At 39.9% G+C, this 22,845-nt stretch overlaps 1 protein-coding gene across 2 annotated transcripts in view; it reads right to left on the bottom strand.

The window, feature by feature from the left end:
• Positions 1-22,845, bottom strand: part of LOC109032282 (uncharacterized) — a 29,335-nt gene that overhangs the window by 4,466 nt on the left and 2,024 nt on the right. The window contains exons 2-10 of one of the 2 annotated variants that reach the window (XM_072297699.1): positions 22,296-22,558; positions 19,368-19,450; positions 18,756-18,867; positions 17,678-17,854; positions 16,509-16,636; positions 15,703-15,856; positions 7,532-7,728; positions 5,692-5,856; positions 228-1,774 (exon numbers count right to left, since the gene is read on the bottom strand). In XM_072297699.1, the coding sequence (XP_072153800.1) occupies positions 228-1,774; positions 5,692-5,856; positions 7,532-7,728; positions 15,703-15,856; positions 16,509-16,636; positions 17,678-17,854; positions 18,756-18,867; positions 19,368-19,380 (2,493 nt within the window). In that variant the 5' untranslated portion in view covers positions 19,381-19,450; positions 22,296-22,558. Of the gene's footprint in view, positions 1-227; positions 1,775-5,691; positions 5,857-7,531; positions 7,729-15,702; positions 15,857-16,508; positions 16,637-17,677; positions 17,855-18,755; positions 18,897-19,367; positions 19,451-22,295; positions 22,559-22,845 lie in introns of both variants that reach the window. The other variant, XM_019044340.2, reaches the window with a different exon arrangement.

Here is a 22,845-nt window from a genome sequence, read left to right as displayed (position 1 = left end):
GCCGTGCTTACGGACCATACATGTATAGACATACCGTTCGCGTTCCGGGTTCAGAGGCCAAAAGTTCCGGGCGTAGCACCCGGAGCAATCGAACTTACAGCTCCAGCACCCGGAACTTTCGGCTTCTGAGCCCGGGACGGACGAAATGTCTATGTAGCCCGTAACTTTTTTCAGTGTTCCTCGTGTTCTTCCAACATACAACTCTGCATGACAGCAATTGATCATACCTGTTCTTCGAGGCGATGACCGCGCATGGTGGCTTCGTTTCCGGAAAACCAGGAATTGAGCCCAACGATGCTCTTGGTCAGGTAGCCGGATGGCGTGCGACAGTTGGCGACAGCGTAAAGGTTCGATGCGGTGATGCGGCCGAATTTAAGCTTGAACCAGAGTGAGCTCTCACCCTGGTTTCGAGTCTCTTTCTCCATCTCTTGGCAGATGCTCGGGGTCATGCTCTCGGCGCAGAACCGTAAAAAAGCGTCCGCGTCGATCGGCTTCGTCCGCGGCAGGGCTTGGAACTTGAACATGAGGGCATGGATCATGGCTCTCAGGTCCTCCGATGGAAACTCTTGAGCAACAGCTGGATCGTTCATTAATTCCAACACTCCTGCGCCTGCTATAGCTGTATCCGATTTTGCCCCTTTCTTCTCTCGCTCTAAAATACTACCGCCTCCTTTCATATCGTCCGACGGTCCAAATGAACTCACAAGGCTTGGATGTCTAGACCCACGTAAAAGGACTTTTTTGGAAATGAAGTCACATTGCACCGACCTCTCTTTCAAAATGTCCGTATTATTGCACTTAGCAACCCCTTGTTTATTTAAATCAACTGAATTTCTATCCTCTTGGGCTTTATAATAACGGTCGAGGCGTTCCCAATCTAATGGTCCGTTGCTGTCGCACTCATCGTCGTCATGCAGGATCTCAAGGCTTGAACAGGAGGCCCCGCACCCCTCCCAGTCTGAAGGATCCTCCTCACTGAACTCCAATTCTGGGTCTAACTCGTGGGATAAACGGTAGTCTCCAAAAGATTGACACTCACATGGTTTCCACTCATCATCCTCGTGTGCTTCTTCTACATCTCCACAATAATTTCCAAAGCCTAGCCAGCTCGAATACTCCTGGGGTCGATTCTCAGCATCACCCTGATTGTAGACATCACCTAGATTTAGATGGATTGTGTGGTAATCGCCGAGGCATCCGCATACCCATTCTAGAGGTATGTAAATGTCACACTCATCATCATCGTGCATAGTCTCTAGGCTCGAATCGTAGTCTCCGAACCCTTGCCAGTCTGGAGATTCTTCCTCAATCGATTCCGATTGAAGATCCATCTCGTGGGATGTGTGGTAGTCACCGAAAGATTGACAATCACGTGGTCTCCATTCATCCTCGTCTAATGATTCCTCTAGGTCCCCGCAATAATTCCCAAACCCACTCCAATTTGAAGGTTCTTGAGATTGGTTGGTGTAAGTCCAGCCATTTTCATACTTTTTCGTGTTAAGGTCCGCTGAAAACTCGTCGTCTAAAGGATCCGGGAAAACGCAAGTTTTGGGCATCCAAAACTCATTAATTTTTTCAGGTTTTGGTCTTCCAGGCACCAGATACTCCTCTGACTGTGCATATTTTGCAGTGCAATCGTCAAAAACTTGTCCCACATTCAGTGTGCCCGAGTGATATTTTTGATGCTTTGGTCCCGTCAAAATAACAGATTGCCAAAATTGATTCGGTGCGGATCGTCTGATACTCCAATCCGAAAGTAGGTTTTTTTTGGATTCTGAAAAAATGGAAACAGTTGTTCAGTTTAAATGATAGCCCCCTTTAATCAAAGAGCCAGGGGATGGGCTGTTCTGCACATTCAATGTAAATTGCAGATAAAAGTCACGTAAACCCCCCATTGAATGCTCACAATGCTGACCAATGAGTGTAAAGGTGTTTCAAAAATCGTTCTGGAAAATGTTGATGCTATCAAAAGTCACTCACCCGGTGAGATTTGTTCTAACCGGGATCTTGCTTCGATATGATCTCAAATCTTCGGGTACCGCGACTATTTTTTTAGGTTTATAGGAACCTCTTTGAAACTGATTTTACTCAATAAGTCGTTTTTTGGCGTCTGGAGGGAAAATGGAGAGTAAGTAAACGATAAAATAAATTTTCTAACGAAAGTTGTATCTTCTTTGCATAAGAGTCGATCAATATTTGATGTTAATGGCGCCTAAGTTATGCCCAAATTCACAAATGAATTCGATTATATCAAAAATTTTACCCATAGCACTCGAGTAACGTTTCGATCGAGTTGTATGCTGTCGTGCTAAGGAAGAACACCGTATGAACATTCGAGAGCTGTCAAATTTCCCTCGATAAAATATTCTTTTGCGAGGCAAGTTATGAATATTTTCCCTTGATATTTTCAGGACTTTTTGGTGGAATTGCGAGAAAAATTGGTTTCAGGACATTTTGTCAACGATTTTTTGTCCGCGCACCTTTTTTGTCCAGTAGTTTACGCCCACACGTACAATAAGCAACGGTGACTTGGTTCAAGCGTTATATTGGTGGGTATATAAAATTATATTGACAATATGGAAATGAGAAATTGAGAGAGAAGGAGGTATTGTTATGGTTCCTCATTTTCTAAATAAGATGTTATTGCTTTCTCCTTTTGAATCATCTTTTTAAATTGTCATTGGTGAATATTTGGTTTTATTTCTATCCTTAAAATATTCGATATACAACATACCTTATATATGTATAGGTACTTTTCCTTTATTTTTTTAATTTTTTCTTTACGAAATTATTACTTCATTTTGAAAACATTTATATTTTTAAAACGTGACAAATATTTGTAAAACCTTTTCCAAGCGACATTAATCTCAATCAGTCGCAGTTGTGCCGACAAAAACTGCAAAAATGAATAAAAGAGGAAAAAAACCAAGAAGCACGCAGTCTTTAGTTTTAACCCATTTGTGCATCGATCTTTTAGAGTCAAATACGTCAAATTTTGAGCGTTTGGTTGCACGTACACCTAGCTGCAGCACAATAAAAGCACAAAATGTTAAAGAAAAAATTAAAGTGCTTTGGAAATCATTAAATTTCACACGGAACCACCAATATTTAAAAGACACACATTATATTATTATTCTCCTTTGATAAATTGAGACATATTTTTTTCCCACCAATTTAAATGAGAATAATCAATGCAGAGTGTGCAAACATTTCAAAATCCTGAGTTAAAAAACGCTGACTATGCGAGTATAAATAGTAAAGCCTAAGAGAGCGGAGCGGCGCGTGCTGCCAGCGCGAGAGGCTCACTGGCGCCTACAAACCTAAGTGGATACTTCACGCATTGCACAATGCTTGAAGTATCTACTTAGGTTTGTAGGCGCCAATGCGCATTTCGCGCTGGCCGCCCGCCCACCGTGCAGCGTCGCCTGAATCAACTATTTCACAACAGAGGTGTTGCACAGTATTATACGAAATTGAACGTATTAAGAATAACAGGCATCCTTTAAAAGTACAGATCTTTCCTCGCAGAATAAATCAAGATACTTATCGTACACTGGAAAAATCTAAGAGCCTTTAGCTGAGGCAAATATAGAGGGTTTATCCGGTTCAGGTATAATAAGGTAGGGAAATCTTGGAAGATAATTAAGTCCTGTTACACCAAAGATGTGTAGAGAGTTTTAGTGAATTTTGTCTCATGGAATTGACGCTCCCCTATTTTTACCAAAACTCTCTACTATATATTATTCTCCGTTGGACCAAAGAGACAAAACAAAAAAAAAAACAAGTAAACCCTCATTCTTCCAAGACATTTTACATTTTCATCCAAAAACGTCGTGAGCAATTGTCGTTTGTATTTACATGTTGGCCAATTAACTTTGGGTCTCAACTGGCACGTGGACCAAAACTCCCGTGCCGAAAAAACGCATGGACGTAAATTACTGGAAAAAACAGGTGCGCGGACAGTTTTCTGATCACACATCCGAAAAGTTGAGGTCTAGCCGCCGAAGTTCGGGTCAGACATCGAGGCACTTCTATATGCACCGGAGTACTTCAGATGTGTGACCCGAACCCTTCGATTTATATCGAAGTACTTCAGATGTCTGACCCGAACTTCGGCCGCTGGACCTCAAGTTTTAAGATATGTGATCCGAAAGCTTCAGAGATCCATATGACTTCAACTTCGGGTCCCTTGCACGAAGTTTCTTCCTCCGTGTGGTAAATATAAGGAAAAAAATGATATGAACAAAGAACAACATTTCTGTCACTGTCATTGGATAAACTACATCTTACTTATAGTAAACGCAAATAAACAAACACGGCACTTAACATGGAATACATGTATACATACAGATCATTCATAGACAAACAAAGTAAAAAGGAAGTAAAAACAGTCATGCATAAGTGTCAGGAATCCCCAAAGCCCACAAAGTCTTGAGAGTAGAAATGCGTCCGAGGTTTTTGAGATCACAGTCTTTGGAATTTTTGTTTTTTATATGGTTAACTTGTTTTTCGAAGTTCATAGCCATGGCCTAAGGACGTCACGTAAAACAGGTATCATGAGCCTGGTAAACACAAAACCAACATTTTTAACATTCATGATTGAGAAAATTTTACAAAACATTGATTGGTTGCTCAGAAAATCACAGACAGCTTTGAGATAGTTCCGTGCAAGATCCGGGATTTGATTCTACATGCCTCTGTGGGGATAGAACCTTGAGGAACGGGAACACATTGTCGAGAAATATAATTTCTATGATTAATATTAGCATTTGGATCCTATCGCAATCGCAAATTTTTTCCGCATTCAGGTACTTAAAAAAGTCTTAACTTGTAAGGCAAGGTAGCCATTGCTCGAATTCATTTATAAATACATCAGATTACTAAGTTGGTGTTGAAATATCCTCTCAGATGTTTTCATTCATTTATCCTTTCTCTGTTGTAAGCAATTTATGCCTAATTTTTGTCGTCACATGAAGTTATTCATAAAGTGACTTGTGGCTAAAAATACAACGGCTGAATATTGACTGTGTGTGGTTAAAAGTTCACATTATCACAAACGAACGAATTCATAGGATAGCTGCAAAATAAAATCTTTGAAAACTTATGAGGAAACACGGAGCCGTAAACGGGAGTTATATATATATAGTCGCTTTACAACGCACTTTGGCGTTCTACGACACCCAAACGCCACATATGCCTGTCTTCCCAGAGGTTCTCGGGCAACTGACACCGCAACATCTCGGGAGTTTACACCTTAAATAGTTCTCGCAAAAATATCCTTCATAGTGGGGGACTGAGGTGTATGTTTGGTTGCAGGAGTCACCTCATCCCCTTTCATCGTCCAAATTCCGCCATGAATTGTGATATGTACTTTTGATACATAAACATTGGTTTCAAACACTGAAAAAGACAAAAACTTTGGCCATGGAAGCCGTACTTATGGGCAGTATAGACTTACCGTCTGTTTCGGGCTCAGAGGCCGAAAGTTGTAGTTGAAAGGTGTAGCACCCGTAGCAGTCGAAGCTACAGCTCCAGCACCCGGAACTTTCGGCCTCTGAGCCCGAAACGGACGGTATATCTACATAGCCCATAACCTTTCCTCAGTGTAGGAAATCACGAGAGCTCCAGTAATGTGAACAGAATTCAAAAGAATAATTAACATCTGAGAATATAAATCTTCAAATAACATACCTGCCAGACTAGTATTCCGTCCTTGAAGAGATAACATCTGAGGCATTTTGTGACAAGTGAGCAAAGCTTTGTACGCCTGCCGGTACTGTTTGTTCATGATCACATAAATTATCGGATTTATGCACGCCGACATGTACAGCAGCAGGTAAGTTAAAATATGGTAACCTAGACAGAGAATTTGTAAGTGAGTGTATCGCATATTTTCACATTCTGTACCTCTTATTCACTATACTTTGTTTATCAGCATCTCACAAAGCCGCAAAAAACAGAAAACATAAACACATCTTCTGTTAGTCGTAGGAAATTAGCATTCGCATGCAATTTGCAAGCCTCCGTTGGACAAATAGAAAATCCTAAAATTCCGAAACAAAGTCACACGATTAAAGTAATAATTGGTTTGCTTTTAATAAGAATATACACTTTTTTCTCTGTAAAATACGGTATCAGGTAAATTGAGGAGAACGTGTAGTACAAACCATGATCCGCATTGAATTTGGATCGGATAGGCAACTAAACTAACTCCGTGACAAAGCGTGGAGTATCACGAAAATTGAAGGCGCTCCAAGCCGAGATAGTGCCCCCGAAGGCCATTCGCTATCCCCACCAAACCTTCATGATACCGATGCCCAATACTGAAACTATATGTAAGCCGCTTGCAAATTCCCTGTGATTGCTAACTGCCTGCGACGTATATACATCTGACAACAACGCTAGGAAATTACGGTGCATCTTTTCTATCAATAAATTGATAGTGCCGCTAATCGTATGATAAACTGAAATATCTACAATTAAAATGAGGACAACATAATTTTATGAAGAGTTTGACTCCAACACTCTATGTTTGGTACATTTCGATCATCCCACTACTGTCTAATATTTTTTAAAGCAAAGCCCACCTATTTGGCCTTTACTTGATCTAAATTTAAAGTCTCGCGATAATGTGAAGAACAGTTGCGTGGCGTGCTTTACGATGTATCGATTTTGTCCATTTAAACCCATGGAAATGGATCGATAAACAATAATAGTCAATTCCGTACTACAGTTTCAAATGGGGAAAAATCGATAATTGATCATTAACGCCTCACCACTGGTGAAGATACAGACAATGATGAAACTATTTTGACCCGTAAAATTAGATATTCCCTAATGGTTTAAAGAAGGCTATCCGCGATAGGTCAATGGCTTCCATTTCTTTGAATTCATATTCTAAAAGTACGGAGTAGTATAAGCTTTTAGGATGTTTTCCAGATTTTTTTTTTGGGGGGGGGGGGGGGGTAATCCTGAATGACAAAGAAATCTCGTTTTGAAAATGCCGACAATGTAATCTGTTTATAACAATTTATTTGGTGGGCTCTAATGACGTAGTTAAGTGGGATAGACGGAGTTTGCTGATTGTGAATTGAATTACATTTTGCAATAAGGAACCACTATCTCTGACTCTCCCATAAAATCACATATCTGGGCATCTAGGGCATGCAATGGCATGTATGTTGTTTCTAAAATGGGCTAGAAATAGTGGTTCCTTATTGCAAAATGTAATCCAATTCAGCTTCGGGCATCACCTTGCTGCGTCAACTTGACTGTTCGCTTTTGATGACCTATTTCTCCCCCTAGTAAATAATTTTATGCACATTTTAATGAATTTTTTAGTTTTTTCGCAAAATTTCACTATGAAAAACCATCTTACAACCCTGCAATTCTCAGCTAATGCCGCCCATTTGCTATTCACATAGAACCAAGTCTTGTTTCAGAATGTGGTGTACGCCTTCATTCTGCCGTTCATGCAAAAACTAACTCCATGGCTACACTATAGCGATCAGCTAATCATGCTGATACTTACTTGGATAAAATATTTTACTGTCGGCGATTTTAATGATGGTAATTGGAAGGTAGCAGACTAGGAACGAGAGGAAAATCGTTAACACCATTTTTGTAATCCGCCATTCATTTCGTTTCAACTTCACTTCTTTCTGCTCTTTTCCTTTTCGAGACAGTTTTGTATTAGTAGCCGCATGTCTCCGCATTCTCGTGTCAGATCTGCAACAATGACCGTAAAGAGATTGAATGATACCCATGAAGTTTATTGCTGATCAGTGTCAGTTAGCCAAAATTGCAGACGCTTTATTATCTATTGACTCAATACAAGATGAAATGCGGCAATGCTCTCTCTAAAACAGGCTAATGATTTTGAAAGTGAATGGGCTCATGCAAACATTGATTTTATTTTTAGTAATAATGCGCTATCAAAATTACTATGACTTTTGAGCTGAGTCAAAGAGATATGTCGGGCCAATTTCCATGAATTTTTGCAAACGGCAGGTTAATAATCTCCATATCGTATATGACCGCGCCTACGGTAAAAGGGACCTTCGCCCCTATAAACTCAAAATTCAGTACCCAATTGATACTAGGGCATGGAGGAGTGTTCTAAATTTTTTTTTGGGGGGGGGAACGCGAACAATTGTCAAAACAAACAGGGATTATGACGATGTGGATTCTATGGTTCAAATGCGTAATTAAAATTATTGTCTGCTGTATTCAGGGTAGGAAATTGCTAGATCATACGGCAGCTTTACACCCTCTATTAACTAAAAAGTAAACTTATTTTCAGGATTTTAAATGCTTCATGCTAAAATCTCAAACTCTCAGTTTTCGACCAAATTCAACCAAACCGTGAACATTTTATCTTCGTGGGCTCACCTTTTCCACAGAACACATAACAAGCACCTTTTCCGTCACTCTCCCTGAGGACCGTCGCGTCGCATGTTCTCTCGCTATATTCAAACTTTTAAATAATGATTTATGCTTTCCTTCTGTAATGAGGCAAGCCTCAGGTGTACCGAACCGCACCTCACACCGGTCTTGAAGCAAAGAAATGCGACAAAAATGTACCCAAAAACGGTTTGCAGGGTGTGAGTCTATGATACGTGTGGATTTAAAATGGCGAAAAATCAACACCGAAAAAAAAGTGAAGTTGATTTAACATTCTGGATGTAAAGAAATTGTGCGAAAATTCACAAAATGCTAAATTAATACTCGCTACTGCAGTTAGTTTTACATCTTGACATTGCTGAAGTATCTGCTATGGCAGTTAATTCAGCATTTTGTAAGTTCTTGCACACTTTTTTTACAACCAGAATGTTAAATCAACTTCACTTTTTTTTCAGAGAAAATTTTGGCTGATCCTAATTTCGAGGTATCGCAATTTGAAATTTCCATGGTGAATGCAAGTTTTCCACAGATTTTGTTCCGCTTTTTATCCATTTGTCCATTGAATCGGCGTTGATCGGTTCATGTTTTTATTTTTCGTTCGACTCATGTCGATCATACATACCCTCTCGTTACATGCAGGCTACCTATCATACTCTTTATTTGTTTTTAACGGAACAATTCGCCTTCTGATGCGTCTATAGCAATTGTTGTTACGAATATGTTGTGCGTGCTGATTTCAGCATATTACATACTTGACTCTCTGAAGGCGTTTCATGTGCGAAAGTAGAGCACCCTGTTGGAGAGCAACAAAAGTGAGATTGAATGAAGCGCTCGATTCCTACTTCGTTCGTTCTCCGACAGATTGCGCTACTTGCGCACATAAAACGCCTTCAGAGAGTCGAGTATGTAATGCGCTGAAATCAGCACGCACAACATATTCGTAACAACAATTGCTGCAGACGAAACTGAAGGCGAATCGCTTTCGCACATGAAACGCCTTCATAGAGTCGAGTATGTAATGCACTGAAATCAGGACGCACAACATATTCGTAACAACAATTGCTGTAGACGCAGCAGAAGGCGAATTGCTCAGTTACGAAAAAAAGAGTATGGTAGGTAGTCTGCATGTATCGAGAGGGTATGTATCCGATCGACACGAATCAAACGAAAAATAAAAACGTGAACCGATCAACACCGATTCAATGGACAAATAAATAAAAAAGCGGATCAAAATTTGTAGAAAACTTGTATTTACTATGTTAAATTTCAAATTGATCTCGAAATTAGAACCAGGCAAGATTTTGCTTTTTCACTATTTTAAGGTTAACAAGTACCGTTGACTCATCTCCTGCGAACCGTTTTTGGGTACATTTATGTCACATTTGTTTTTTACTTCAAGACCACTGTGACCTAGCGTCCATAAGAATGCTTACATGTCAAAGCCCATCAGAAACTTCACATATTACGTTCCTGAATTGACCAATTCATACGCCGTGTAGACAGCACTCAGGCTGCTCCTCTGCCCTTCATCATAAAACTTCGAGCCCCACTCGTTCTAATAAACATGGGAGACCCTCACTCTATTCATGAAGTTTGAGGCCTCGGTGTAATTAGGGAGCGAGGGATATGAAACTCCTCGGAACAATGTGTGTATGACCCCAATGAGGGACAAGAATCATGCTAGCGAATTCTACTTGCTTTACATTGTAATCGCGGTCCTTCGTTTTTAGTGTAGACTCAGCAAAACAGTCCTCGATTTGAGGACCGAACCACACAAAAGAAACTTACTGAACCACTAAGGAGAGGGGGTCTGAGTTTTTAATGGGCGTTTAAACTGACAAACCAAAAAACTGAAACATTCATTATTTTACCCGGGTGTTCATTGCTGGAGGTTCCACCGAGTGACTGATTTTCATGCAAAATTTTGGAGGATGCGCGTGGCATAATGTAAATAAATCACTCCCTGTCCAGTACCGTGGCGTAAATTTCGACATATCGATTGTTATGCCGTTTAAACCTATGGAAAAGGATCGATAAATAGGGTGTTCGCAGCGAACACCTTAATAATCGATCCTTTTCCATAGGTTTAAACGGCATAACAATCGATATGTCGAAATTTACGCCACGCCACTGTCCCTATCCTGTGGCAGATCGTAGATCCTCCTATAGATATGTCTGACTTTTTCATCCGCTCATGCACACATGAGTTGGATTGCATTTTGCAAAAAAGAACCGAGAGAATTCCAATGTTGTTAAGATTGGGAAACTTATTTACCTTTCAAGTATAAATTGATAATCCAAACAAGTTTTATCTGTACTCCCAATAAACTATAAATTCAAGACGAAAATTTCTTTAGTAAATTCATTTTTTTGCATTATTTTAGTAAGTTTTTGCGAAGAGTGTAAGATGCGCAATCCTAGCAACATAAGGGTGCTCCTGCTTCCTTTTTGCAAAATGCTATCCAGTTACAGTACTTGTTTGAGCAGATAAAGAAAGTAAACCTGCCTGAAACGGGACCTATGAGGAGATCGAATCATTTTTTTTGATTTTCTGGTTAAGAGAATGATAAACAGAATGGTAGTGTCTATTAGGCTGACTGGGTGTATAATTTCTAGGAATTCCAGAATGTCAGAGGGAATTATAATATAGCCTGCCGGCATAGTAATAAGCCAAATATATGTTTGCGTCAGAGACGAAAGACGGGTAGGCCAATGGAGAATTTGCAAGGATCTGAAATTTGATGAATTTCCTGTTTAAGTGGAATCCTCTGAGTAAACTGAACACGAAGATACCCTTGATTCATAAATTGAGCAATTATTAGAGGAGATATGACAAAATAACCGATTCCGCTAAAATACATGTGTTTAAATGGGAAATGCCGCCAGATGACGTCAATCATCAATGACAATCATCTTTTCACCAAAACTTTGAAGTTGTTAAATCCTTTCGAACAAAGAAAGACCTCAAAAACAACAACAAGACAGTCATCGCCCGATGCTCCCCGGCTGTTCGTAACTCAATCATCCTCCATGGCTCTATCTTCATCAACTCTCTCGAATCACACTGCATAGACTGGCTGGACCCTTTAAGATGCTATCGGTGCAACAGATATGGTCACGGATCCAGGTTCTGTGATAGCGACCCCCTCTGCTCATCCTGCTTAGGAGCTCACTCACCCACCAAGGACAAAGCCTGCCCTAACCCACCATCGGGCAATTCTCCTCCAAAGTGTGTTACCTGCTTCGCTTATGAGAGAAATGATTATCATGGTCATAATCACACAGACTTTAATTGTCCTTCTAAAATCCGTGCTATGGAATCAATTATCAGGGAAACTGATTACGGCTGGTTCGATCATCCTGCCCCTCTTCAGAGTGATATACTCACTAACCCTGCTCCCTCTGCGCTTCCCGTCCCGGAAATTAATCAACAGAATCAGAACCAACCGAGTCAGCCATCCCTCCCTCCTATAGCCGCTAACTCAGATGCCCTCTCATCACAAGTAGTAGAGTTATCAAACACAAAGTCCGTCACTAAAGATTTTTGACCGCCGTAATCAGAATTCCTCCAAACCTTTGAGTCAAGGTCGCGCCGGCCCCCCCACCCCGTTATCTCTATCTCATAAAAATAAGCCGTGTCTTAAATTACTATTGTCAAACTGTAAAAAACATTCCCTTTCTCATGAAGCCATTGTCTCTAGAGCCTTTGACACAGGGGCTGGAATAATAGCGTTAACAGAACCAAACATCCCTAAAGCGAAAGATCAAGGGTTTTTTATTGATCTTTCATCTAGAGTTGCAGTTAAAACAACAAACTCCCTAGCAGGTTCTACCTCAAATTGGACCAAAGAAGATGGCTTCGTCCATTTCACATGGAACAATACTGTTTTTTACATCTGCTATATTCCCCCTCATTTTCCTCCTGCTTTTACCATTGATGACTTTAATAATTTTCTGCTTAGATTAGAACTTTCCATCACCCAACAATCTCTCCCCATAGTCATAATGGGTGACCTCAATAGCCGTTCCCTCACCTGGGGTGACAAACTTACCGATCCCAGAGGTGAAATTCTCTCAGAATGGTTTACAGCCAATTCCTTGGCTACCTTAAATGACTCCACTTCTTTCAATCCCACCTTTAAAAATCATAACGGAGAATCTTCAGTAGATGTTGTCGCTGTTTCAATTTCCTCTCTCCCTCTTTTTTCACATCTTAGAGTACTAAGCAACTTCGAAAACCATAGTGATCACCATGCTATCGAGTTTGATATGCTAACTGAATCTTCCCCTCCGGTAAGGCCCTCGGTTCCCACCGGGTGGTGGATTTCCAAGGAGCGCACCCCATCCTTTGTATCCATGGTATCCCGTTATGTCATCTTAATCCTGGCCGCGACCACAGTACTTACAGCACAAAGTTGCCAAGCAACTCTTACTCACTCACTCAACAGAAATTTTGATGTTAAAGATCCGTCATCAAAGAAAAAACCCTCATATTGGTGGACCCCTGAAATAGCGTCCCTCCGTAAGTCATGCCTTCAGTCACGTAGACGCCTCTACAAAATGAAAGGCAAATCATCCACTGAAAATGACCAGGCCTACTTAGAGTTTTCCAACTCCCGCAAACTACTAAATGACGCTATTTTTAAATCCAAAAATCAAAGATGGGAGAATTTAATCGAAGAACTCGAATTTGACTGCTGGGGTAGGGCTTATAAAATTATGCGTAATAAATTTAAATCACCCAAATCTCATGACAATGAGTCGCTAACTGAGTTTGAGCTCAGGAAAGTAGTTTCTGAACTTTTTCCTCTACACCCCATCATCTCATGGGAGAGAACGTACGTAGATGAAGAGATAATCCCATTCTCGCAGGAAGAAGTTAAACGCGCATGCTCCCGCCTCAGAGCCAAAAAAGCACCCGGCCCTGATAGAATTCCTCCCGAGATCGTCAAAACTTTCGTCAACTCCAACATTTCTCCTTGCACTGACATGTTTAACAGCTACCTATTGTCAGGTAACTTTCCTATCGAATGGAAGCAAGCTATTCTCTGTCTCTTGCCTAAGCCAAAAAAAGCTGGCATAAAAAAATACAGGCCCATCTGCCTCCTTAATGGACTAGGCAAAATTTTCGAACATCTCATATTATTCAGACTTTCCTCATCAGTTGACCCCCTTTCAGAAAGGCAATTCGGCTTCAGGGCTGGCCGTTCAACCCTTGATGCAATAAACACAGTAAGAGACATTGTAGCTAAAAAATATGATGTCAAGGGGAAAAAAGCCCTCGCAATCCTAATGTTAGATGTAAAAAATGCATTCAACTCGCTTTCGTGGCTAGATATAGTAACATCTCTAGAAAGGAAAAATGCTCCTGCCTATTTAATCAATCTAATCAAGAGCTATCTTTCAGACCGCACAATTACTTACGGCACCCACTCCTTCCCTGTCACATCTGGAGTCCCTCAGGGCTCTATCCTTGGCCCTTTTCTCTTTAACACCTGTTATGATTCGGTCCTTAAAAAAATTCATACCAAAAAGTGCGAGAAAATCGGGTACGCAGATGACCTCTCGGTCATCATCGAGGCTGAAACACCATCTGAGCTGCGCCAGAGTGCCCAAGTAATTTCCCTTGAGATCAGAGAGGAAATGTCACCCAAGAAATTGAGCCTTGAACCGGACAAGACTGAAGCTTGCTTCCTGGGAGGTGGGGGCAAATGGAAGAAGGCATCCTTCCGAGTTCTTGGCTGTCTTATCAGGCCCTCCCCCTCCATCAAGTATTTAGGAATTTGGCTTGATAAAAGACTTAGTTTCAGAAACCACGTAATTAAAGCATGTGAAAAGGCCCTTAAAGTACATAGATCGTTAATTCCCTTACTTCCTAACATACGGGGTCCCTCCTTCAAAAAAAGAAAACTCATTCTAAACGCAGTCTACTCTTCCCTCTTTTATGGCGTCCCTTTATGGGCCGATGTCACTAAGATATCCAAATACTGTGCAATAATAACTAAAACTTGCAGACCGCTCAAACGTAGCATTTGCGCCGCATATCGCACAGTCTCCAATAACATTTTGGATATACTTAGTGGCATCCCCCCAACCGATTTGTATGTTGAGTCCAGATGCAGGCAATTTAGCGGCGAACCTAAACCCCAAGTGAGGGCGGATATTATTGAGAGGTGGGTCTCTAGGCTTGACAGTGAACCTGAGTCAGACATCTGGTTTAAATCTTTAATCCCTGACCTGAGAAGCTTCCTTCATAGACCCTTCGGCGACACTAATTTCTACATGACTCAGTTCTTTGGCGGTCATGGCAGCTTTTGCGACTATTTATTCAGATTCAAAATTCTTAACAATAATCTCTGCCCTCTCCCAGGATGCAACTTACCCGACTCGCCTGAACACACTTTCTTCCACTGCCCTTTTTTTTCCACCGATAGAATCCTTCTTGAAGCTAAGCTTGGCTCGAATTTCACCCTTTTTAACACTCAAGACCTCTTATTATCATCCCAAGAGAACTGGAACTGCATCTCGTCTTTTGTAGAACAAGTTATTAGGTGCAAAAACAACCATATGTCCCAAACCCCCCCCGCCGATGGTATACATAGATGTAATTCCGGCGCGACCTTGACTCAAGGAGTCACATAATCCATTAATACTTTTCTATTACCTTTTGTTATATATTGCATTGTTAATTTCTTTCTTTCTCTGAACCTATCTATTATTATCACACTTACATACATATACTGCATTTGTTGCAGGTCATTTATATTTTCTTGTATTTTCTAATAAAGGTCGTTAAAAAAAAAAAAAAAAAAAAAAAAAAAAAAAAAAAAAAAAAAAAAAAAAAAAAAAAAAAAAATCATATCAATAACGAGGCGGCGAGGCAATTTTACACTGGACGACCATGCCGGCGCGGCGCGGCACGCAAGGGTCTATGGCAGGGACCAGAGCCGTGTCACCCATGTGGCCCGCCGGAATCCCTTGATTCACGCATATGTCCTGCCTGTATGGAAGCTTTTGATTGTAAAACTAGGAATCCATGAAATTCAGTTTGCACCGTTGAAGATACCGTGCCGTATTTTATTTTTTTGAAGGTTAGAAAGAATCATCTCTTCTCCGCCAAAGAGCCTACCAAAGAGGATTTTATTTTATTCCTTTTCTACGAACTTTGAAATTTCATCGAAAACGAAACGTTATGGTAAAAGCCCAATGTGAACATTTTAGACATTTTCAGGACGTATCTCCATTGTAGTCGTGTGAATTTTTTTAATACATTGTCTTGAAATTGAATGTTTTAAGTACCTGCGGACGACCATGTAGATGCGAGTATAACAAAATATAATGACTAGACAAGGAATGACGAAACCAACGAAGAAAAGTGCTGATTTGGCCGAACGTCCGTTGGCGTCTGGCATGATGGTACAAGACTGCAAACGACTGTCATAAGCGTAAGTTCCTGCCGACAAAAAAAAGGCGATCAAATTATATCAACAGTTAATGACAATATTTTTGTATTGTTCCATTTAATGCACCGAAATCAAAGGTAGATCCTGCAATTTGGCAACACATGATTTCTTCCATTTAACTTATGCTAAATAATCGATTCCTTTCGGAGCATCTGGCCCCTCCAAGAATCGATACATTTCCATATGTTTAAATGGAGAAAAGACAATTTTGCCTACGTGCTGGATCCGTCAATGACCGAAATAATGGAATAACGACATTTAAGCCAGACTACTTATGATCACTAGCGTCTGCTGACATCAGTTTCGTACAGATGCAGAGTCTAGTTTTATTTCCAACCTACAGAGAGATTAAATTCACCTGAGATGCCATAGAGTTTAATGGAGCCTTGAGTGGTTTATAATAGTGCTATTTTTCGTAACTGTTCGCATACATCATCTCTGAGTTTCCGGAACATTTACAGATTTAGAGATTTCCCAGTCATCAAACGTGGAGCCTAAAGTACAGCTAGTAAGTTAAGGGAAACCTGATATTTTTGGTCATTGAATATGTCCCGAGAGATGATTGGTTGATTTTTCAGATTTTTTAGACACTTAAACCAAAAGCATCGACTGCGCGTTTAATCGTGAAAGAGTGTGACTTACCCCATTTCCCAAGGAGGGTTGGGATTTGCATTCCAAAGCTGAAAATCCAGCAAAAAAGTATCATGGCTACAATGAATGGCGTTCGGTATATTTTCTTGTAGACCGCATAGTGTGTGATCATTATGTACCTAAATTAAATGAATACAAGAAATTAAACAAAATTAGAAAGCAGGCATTGGAAAAAGCGCGATAAATTGTGCACAAATAGGGGTAGCTCTGTCAAGGAGATGAAGAAGACGGTTCTTCCCCCTATAATGATAAAGACAATTGAAGAGTTACACAAATAAGCTCTAGGATAGAGATATTAATGTGAGTATATAGTAAATAATATAGTGAAAATAATTTGAAAAGATATCGATTGATGTATGGAGGCTCCTCAGACCTTAGTAAAAATATAACGACGGCGAGATCAGACCACGTATACCTCGTAAGTAGTGTTTAAAAAGTTCCACTCTCATTTTATTTATTTGAAGGAGAGCAAATCAGTATCATTCCTTGAAATTTTTACAGAGTTTACCGCGCACGGAAAATAAAAATAACCGAAAAGTTCTAGACTTGACGTTGAGTAATTTTTCATTGAAAAAATAAAGTAGGTATGACAGAAAGTCTGCAACGTCGCAAACCGAGCTACGTGGTCCGGTAGTTCTATTGAACCCTAATCGGACCTTCATTTCGAAGCCTGTTCAAGGTCTGTTTGGGTCTCAATCATAAATAAGTAGGTCCAACTAGACAGTCCCAAATAGCATTTTTCAACGGAAAGATCGATAAATATTGCGACTTATCGGCGATAAAATCGCTGGGATCATCAACGTCCGAGCGATTATCCTCGATCTTATCGCGATAAAATCGCGCTTTCATCGCCCGACAATTTATCGCCAAATTTTCGAAATAAAAATCGCGATAAACGGCGATTTAATCTCGATTTAACGACGAAAATTGATCATGATTTTATCAAACCAAAAATTGCGATTTGTAGCGATTTAATCGCCGTATATCGCAATTTTTAATGCGATAATATCTCGATATATTGCCACCGATATAATCGCGATAAGCAAACGATAAAATTGCAATGTATCGCGATCACCGCTACTTGGGTTGAAGTTACGAGAGTGACAGAGACTATTAGCCCAAGAAATTAGAATCAGTCGACAAAATAAGCGAATTTATACCTATTAATGGTTATCATTGCGATGAAAAGAAGGGACACGCCGACATTGCCGTATTGCAGGAAGGGTAGGAGCTTACAAGCAAGGCCCTCCTCTCTGAGACTTCCAGCACCGCCAGTGAATCGCACCAAGTTGAAAGGTAGCACCGTCATACAAAACAGCAGATCCGCCGCACACAAACTGCATTCAAGAGAAAAAAACCACATATTTGCAAAAAAAACATACATACCTAAGTAGGAGCAATCAACTTTTTACGTGATTTTTTTGTCTGAGGAAAGGGGAACTGTACTGCCTTGCTAAGGAAATACGCCGTATGAACATTCGAGAGTTGTCAAATTTCAGTAGATAAGACATGTATTTTTGATAACATCCATACATATTTTTCCTTGGAATTTTCAGATATTTCAGAATCAATTGCGTACAAAATTGTCTGAAAATTTTGAAGAAAAATGTCTTCAATTTTCCTAAACAATTCTTTTTCTATTGAAGGAAACATGGCAACGTCTGAAGGCTCATACGGCGTTCTTCCTTAGCACGGCAGTGCACGTATCAAGCCTCACCGTGCCGATTCAAATGCTCGAATCGTGAATCAATTACGACAGTGCTGCACATGCACAATGCAGTTTGAATACTCGCCGGCAAGAATTATACATTGTTTTACAGGTGTAAGGGGAATACGCAGGTCTTAGCAACTTTATACACCGGCGTTTGGTCAACGCTTTTAAAATTGAGGCCAGAGAAGACATGATTTGATTCAAAAATAACTAAAAGATATTCCTTTTTAGCTTTGAGAGATTAGTTTTGGACTCATTGATTTAAGTTCTAAGTAACTCTCAACGAGTCAAAGGAAGAAACATCACCAAGCCATCGCGCCTGAGAGGACTGAAATTTTGAAATCTTATAAGTATAAATATAACAAGTTTTTAATTCGCTACGACTTTAAAAACCTGGATTGTTAAGAAAACGCAGTGTCGTGCAATCTTAATCTCTATTCAAATAAAACCCTCCGATTTAAAATTGACCAAATTCCGAATCTTCGGATTTTAACGTCTACAGATAAGGCGTAAACTTTTCAACAAACCATACAATGAAGACTGTCGTGACGTTGTTTGCCCTTTGTGTTTTGCAGAATGCCAAAATGGTGAGAGCATTGCCGATGATCCCTGCCACCATTATGACACCAGTCACTGCAGCTGCAACATTTAGAACCGTCTTCGAAAACCTGAACAATCAGAGAACACCAAGTCATCGAGGTCAAATTTAACTTGCGTATAGAGTACAGCGCAATTCAGAAAGTACCCTTTTAGAATAGCTCGAGGATCAAGGTCTCGTCGACTGTAATATTTATGCACATAATACCGATATTTTGCCACCGGTGAACGCGCGTTGCATACTTCCTCAGATGAAGGCGAACTTAAACACCCAAGACTCAACACTCTTTTCAGTTGAATGCAACTTTTTTAGGTTTAAAAAATATCACTTATTTACAAATAATTCTTACTGATTCCAACCCTATCATCGCAATTTTGGAAACTCTAGTATTGGTAGTGTCTTCCTCGTACTATCTTTTGGAAAAATGATGTTTCATATATTATACATTTGCTGTACTTTTATTAATTAATATGATCGGTGACATTTTAAGTAGCTTTTACTAAAGAAATTAAAGCTCAAACATTTAAGATGGTCAACTTACACGATAGGTTCATCTTCAATTAAAGCGTCTTCGTGCCCGATGATCCATAATATCTCTTTGTCACTTAACACACCCATTATTTCCTAAAGGAAAACAGAGAAATAGATGATTTTATAGTGACACGTTAAAGTGAAGGTTTAAACTAACCCATATTATGTTTGAAGTTATAAATTCACAAATTCAAAGTGTACTTAATTTATAAATCTCCATAGGAAAACAAAGTTCAGTCTTATGAACCGAATGTTCGGTGTTCCATATCACCCCATCTATTTGGTTCATCAAACCGAATTTTGTAACCTACAAACCGAAAAATCGGTTCATATGACTGACTATGCTCATCACTTCACTGAACTGCCACAGTTCGTGTTGACAAATCGAATAGTCCGAGTGTTATGGAACACCGAACGCTCAGTTCATCGGACAGAACATTATTTTCAGTGGCCTTGATGCAACTATTCGTGCTTTCGGGATGTCTGTGTTGCTTACACGAAAAATTGAAGGCGCACTTCGATTTTGTTCGTCAACCCTTCAGCCTGATTTGCACGCGTAAATTCTGTCAGCTTTTGAGGAAATAAGGGGGATCTTTTAAAATTGATATAAAAACTTAAAAAAATTTAAGGAAGTTATTTCTTTTGGGATAATGAGGACTGAGGTGTAAAGTATTACTTAATATCAATTAACTTTCTTAACCTGAAATTACAATTTTACTCTTAGTGACACCCTCGTTTAATCGTAACATCTTTAGTTTATGAACAATCAAATGTGAGGGTCAATTCATCTTTATAGATGTGCTGTGCAGTAACTCAAAAATGTTGTTATTCTTAAATTTAAATTCGCTTTTCAACCTTGGTTTGAGTATTCTTTTGAAAGAAGAAAAAAAAGTGGTGCTCCTAAATTGGATTCTTACGAAAATATTTTTCTACACATTCATAATGTATCATAAAAAAGCTCTAGTCACTTGCTATGAATGACAATCGATGAAATTTTTTCTCACATCTTCTGATAACTTATCAGAGATTTGTAATTGAGGCGTCTGACGTGAATAGCATTATTTACACGACGTCAAACATCGTTCTTTCACAAATTTTATGTAAATACATTTGTTTTGATAGTGATTCTGGACGCCATCGCAGCATCGAACCAGAAATAAATTCCATGCCGTTCTCAATTTGCATTTAAAAATCAAATTTTAGACATTATGACATGTATTCCAAAGAAAAAGAAAATAAGTATGATAGGGAGTCTGCAATGTCGCAAACGAAGATACCTGATTTCGCACTTGGGCTATCGATATACAGAAGAAAAACATTGAAATTATTCAATTTAGCTTATCTATAGACATCGCTTGCATTTTTTTTATGACCATTCGTGTAGGCCCTCGTCTTCCATGCAGCTATAATACAGGGTGATCCAAAAGTCCGCCCCATCCGCCTCGGGTATTTCCCGAGTAACCTTTGAACAAATTGATTCAGAGACTCGAAATTTTAAGAGTAATCCTAGGTTGAATGGAGTGACTTTTAGTATACCCCCCCCCCATTAAAAAAACAAAATAAATTACGGGGATTACCCTGGCATGGGGCAAAAACCCCAGGAGTTACAGGGGTGGTGCAGAACCGTTGGATCACCCTGTATGAACTTTGCTGCAGTCCCCGAGAATTTAGTTCCTATTAATTTTATTGTATGATGTATCGTAGAGCAGGGAGCGCTGAAACCGTGTGAGGGCGAGTTGGTTTGATTAGCAGACTAAGGATGATGGGCATGAAGAATGGGGGAACAGGGAAGGGGCATGGTGTCACACGCAACATCAATGCAGGTCTGTCTAATTTCTGAAGTAATGAGCCTCCATCTGGGGTGTCACTCATTCCCCGCGTAATGCAATATTTATTTTCTCTCCCTTTGAACCGTGCTCCGTCTAAAGTTCTATTTTTGCATAGAACTTGTTCACCATGCCCTTGATTTTCGCGGTAAAGAAGTTCTGCATTTTCACATCAGGAGTACTTCATTGGAACAGAGACATAGATTTTTCTTCTTTGATTATACTCTCAATTTTTTTGGCTTATTCAGAAGAGTCTTAATATGTTTACTTTCTGGTATGTTCAAACTCTTGTAAGATTGTGTAAACTCTGTGCAGAGATTTTAGGGCCCACCCTTTCGAAACTTTCAACTTTCACTATCGAAGGAAGCAAAGACCCGGGACCGTGATTATCATTAAACCCCCTACAAGAAGAAGAATCAAGAGAAAGACATAAATTTCATTGGGATTTCTTCCAATAATATTGAAGGCGATTGTAGATTGCCACAATTATTAGAATGACGAACAGGCAGAAAACCGTCGATTAATCAAATTTCCTCTTATGTACGAGAATACAAGATTTAGATAAGGTATTTCTTTAAGTTTTGCTTCCCCCATTTCAGTTCTTTTAAGAAGAGGACACCAACCCCCCTCCCCCTGGGTGGACTATTTCTCTATGGATTCGCCTAACCGTCATCCTTTTTCACTATTTGCGCACGGAGAAAAAAAATCTCGTGCGTGAGACCCGAAGTTCAGGTCATATGGATCTCTGAAGTTTTCGGATTGAGCATCTGAACACTTTAGGTCTAGCTGCCGAGGTTCGGATCACACATCTGAAACTTCAGTTCTTACATCTGAAGTACCGAAGTTTTTCGGTTGTGAGAACCGAAGTTTTTCGGACGTGAAAACCGAAGTACTTCAGATGTAAGAGCTGAAGTTTCAGATGTGTAATCCAAACCTCAGCAGCTGGACCTAAAGTGTTCAGATGCTCAATCCGGAAACTTCAGAGATCCATATGACCTAAACTTCGGGTCCGACGCACGAAGTTTTTTTCTCCGTGCATATTAATTAATATCCTCATTAGATAAAGGAATGACCTCTTTTCAAAAAATAACATTGCAGATCTACTGGCTTACCGTATCATATGATCATGGACAGGAGCTGGGAACTATGGTGCTGCGGTATTAGTTGAATTTGAGGTCACAGCAAGGTGTCATTGACGACCTGGGTTTGTGAATGTTTAGTTGGTCACAACACGGTTTCGCACAAACTCCCGCTAGAAGGCGTGAATATCGAACACGGTCTTGAACGCAAGGAACCAAGAGACTGAATCCTTCAAATGCCGGACGCTGGGACCACCTCTTGGACATAGCCAATACCATCCGGGTCCTGCCTACAACTGTTAAATGCAAAAAAGGTTATAATAGAGACTGAGTCTTGAGGGATAAAATCTTCCTAAAAAGCTCAGAATCTGTCGAAGCTTTACACAAAATCTGACACTTTTTGGTCTCTCCTTAAAGGTATACACCAATTGATTGAATTGGACTAACTGAAGCGGAATCAGCCTGACTCCATTGAACGCTACCCTATTTTCTCTCCAATTTTCTTTTTTTTTTCAACAAAAACTAGATCAAATAATGCCTTCAAACTTTTTGTGAATTACCCATTGATCATTAAGAATAAATT

The sequence above is a fragment of the Bemisia tabaci genome, chromosome 3, assembly GCF_918797505.1.
Source record: "Bemisia tabaci chromosome 3, PGI_BMITA_v3".
NCBI lineage: Eukaryota > Metazoa > Arthropoda > Insecta > Hemiptera > Aleyrodidae > Bemisia > Bemisia tabaci.
Note: the sequence above shows the minus strand (reverse complement) of the source record. Positions and strands in the feature narration are given on the sequence as shown.